Source organism: Penaeus monodon, chromosome 11, assembly GCF_015228065.2.
Source record: "Penaeus monodon isolate SGIC_2016 chromosome 11, NSTDA_Pmon_1, whole genome shotgun sequence".
Classification (NCBI taxonomy): domain Eukaryota; kingdom Metazoa; phylum Arthropoda; class Malacostraca; order Decapoda; family Penaeidae; genus Penaeus; species Penaeus monodon.
The window spans coordinates 7,884,819-7,887,080 of NC_051396.1; the positions used below are offsets into that span (position 1 = coordinate 7,884,819).

At 38.6% G+C, this 2,262-nt stretch overlaps 1 protein-coding gene across 1 annotated transcript in view; it reads right to left on the reverse strand.

Moving 5' to 3' along the window:
- Positions 1-690, reverse strand: part of LOC119578705 — a 15,308-nt gene extending 14,618 nt beyond the window's left edge. Inside the window, exons 1-2 of the mRNA XM_037926284.1 lie at positions 494-690; positions 1-16 (exon numbers count right to left, since the gene is read on the reverse strand). The exon at positions 1-16 is cut by the window's left edge and continues 200 nt beyond it. Coding sequence (XP_037782212.1) covers positions 1-16; positions 494-671 — 194 coding nt within the window. The 5' untranslated portion in view covers positions 672-690. The remainder of the gene's footprint in view (positions 17-493) is intronic.
- Positions 691-2,262: the final 1,572 nt, after the last annotated feature.

The window sequence follows — 2,262 nt, forward strand, 5'->3', positions numbered from 1 at the left end:
GTCGGCGAAACGGGGACTGGTAGAGAGGGTGAGAAATAAATTGTAAAAATCACACAAACACAAACCGTATCGTGTTGTACGAAGATGCGATAAAAAAAACACAGACATGATATGAAACCAAAGACTTGGTATTTTGAGTAAGACATATTTTCCTTCATTTTGGTCCTTATGTCTTAAGAAGTCTAGGCATTGGCTTAATGTTTCACTTATTGCTCTATATGTTATAGATAGTGTAAAGAAAATCACTCTTTACACTCATCCCATAAGATTTTTATTTATATACTTAATTTCGTTGCATTTGTATTAATCTTTTCTTGAAATAAGTTCAACAGCCTACTTTTTATCCTTACAGACACAAGGTTTATAACTACAAACATATTCGCATATATAGTTTTGTATTAGTATTAACTAAACAATACACAAAACCAATACATAAATAAACCAGACAATAACCGAATATTACGCAAAGCATTCACAAAAGGGTTAACCTCACCGCAAGATGGAAGAGCTGACAAGTTATCCTCACAGGTCCTCAGCAGCACTAGTTCACTCGTGCTCCAAGTGGCATTGGCTTTTTCGCACGTCCAGGCCACGGTTCTCTGCCCTAGGACGTGCTTCTTGGCTCCCGGGACGTCAGGAAAGGTGCACGACTGAGGTGTGTCGGGCATCATGGCGTACGAGCCTATGGGATTTCCTGGTGATAGACGTTATATATAATATATATATATATATATATATATATATATATATATATAATATATATATATATACACACACACACACACACACACACACACACACACACACACACACACACACACATATATATATATATATATATATATATATCCTTCACATTATTATTATCTGTTTACTTATTTGTAGGTGATGGTGTCTGTGTTGCTATGATCTTTGTTTTGGATGTGATATGATGTGTGTGTGTGTGTGTGTGTGTGTGTGTGTGTGTGGTGTGTGTGTGTGTGCGCGCGTGTGTGTGTGTGTGGTGTGGTGTGCTGTACTATATATATATATATTATATTATATATATTATATATATATATATATATTATGTATTTATTTATTATATTATATATATATATTTAAGTATAATATGTATATATGTGTGTATTATATATATATATATATATATATATATATATATATACATACATACTATATATATATATATATATATATATATGTATATATATATATATATATATATATACATATATGCACACACTCCAGACTCGGTCGATTACTAGCATTTGCCTGTGTTTTAATCCGCGTTGAATATCACTTGCATTTTGTTTATTTTCGTTTAGCATATATTCTTTTCTCATAAATATATGTAGAATAAATACTCAATATCATTATTCTGTAAAAGTAACAAAATCATTTTTTCTCCTCAAATTTACACTTTTCAATCACAAATATCTTATTCTAAGACACAATATCTTTTAAGAGGCCTAGTCACTGAGATAATAGAAAGTTATCATCATCATCATCATCAAGGGGCTAACGCCGACGGAGGCGCATGGTCGCATCCACTCTTCGCTTCCAGCCACGAGGTTCCGTCATGGCGAGTCTCCAGGCAGGCCCTCGGCCCATCTCTAATACCTCGCGACAGGTCTCGTCGAGCTGCCCAAGCCATGACCCTGGATCATCCCACGGGCATCCTGTACCCCAGATTGTCTCGCAAAGAGACAACCTGATGGGCAGACTCATCCACAGGGAAGCAAGCTAGGTGCCCATTATAGCCTGAGTTGGCGATCCCGGATTATGCAAGGTACAGGTCCCATGCCATTCTCACAGTGCAGCCATCGGTTGGACACATGGTCCTGCCAACTGTACCCCATGATTCGGTGAAGAGAGCTTGGTCCCTCTGAATAGGGACCGACATCTCCAAATGCTCTTGTTGATCGAGTCTACTGACTTTTTGGTCTGACAGCCCAGAGATATGTTCTATGCTACCAAGGTATGCAAAGCTCTCTGTGACTTCAACGTCCTCACCGCAAGCATGGATCGACTGAACGGGTTCCCCTAACAGGCCCCCAGAGTCCTGAATATTGGTTTTGGTCCAGGATACCTCTAGGCCTAAGGTCTTCGCCTCATTGCTAAATGCATAAAGAGCCATCAGCAGTGACACCAGGGACTCAGATAGGATAGCAACATCATCGGCAATGTCAAGGTCTGAGACCCTGATATTGCCCAGTGTTGCTTCACACTGACTTTGGGTAGTAGCTCTGCCCACTATTCAGT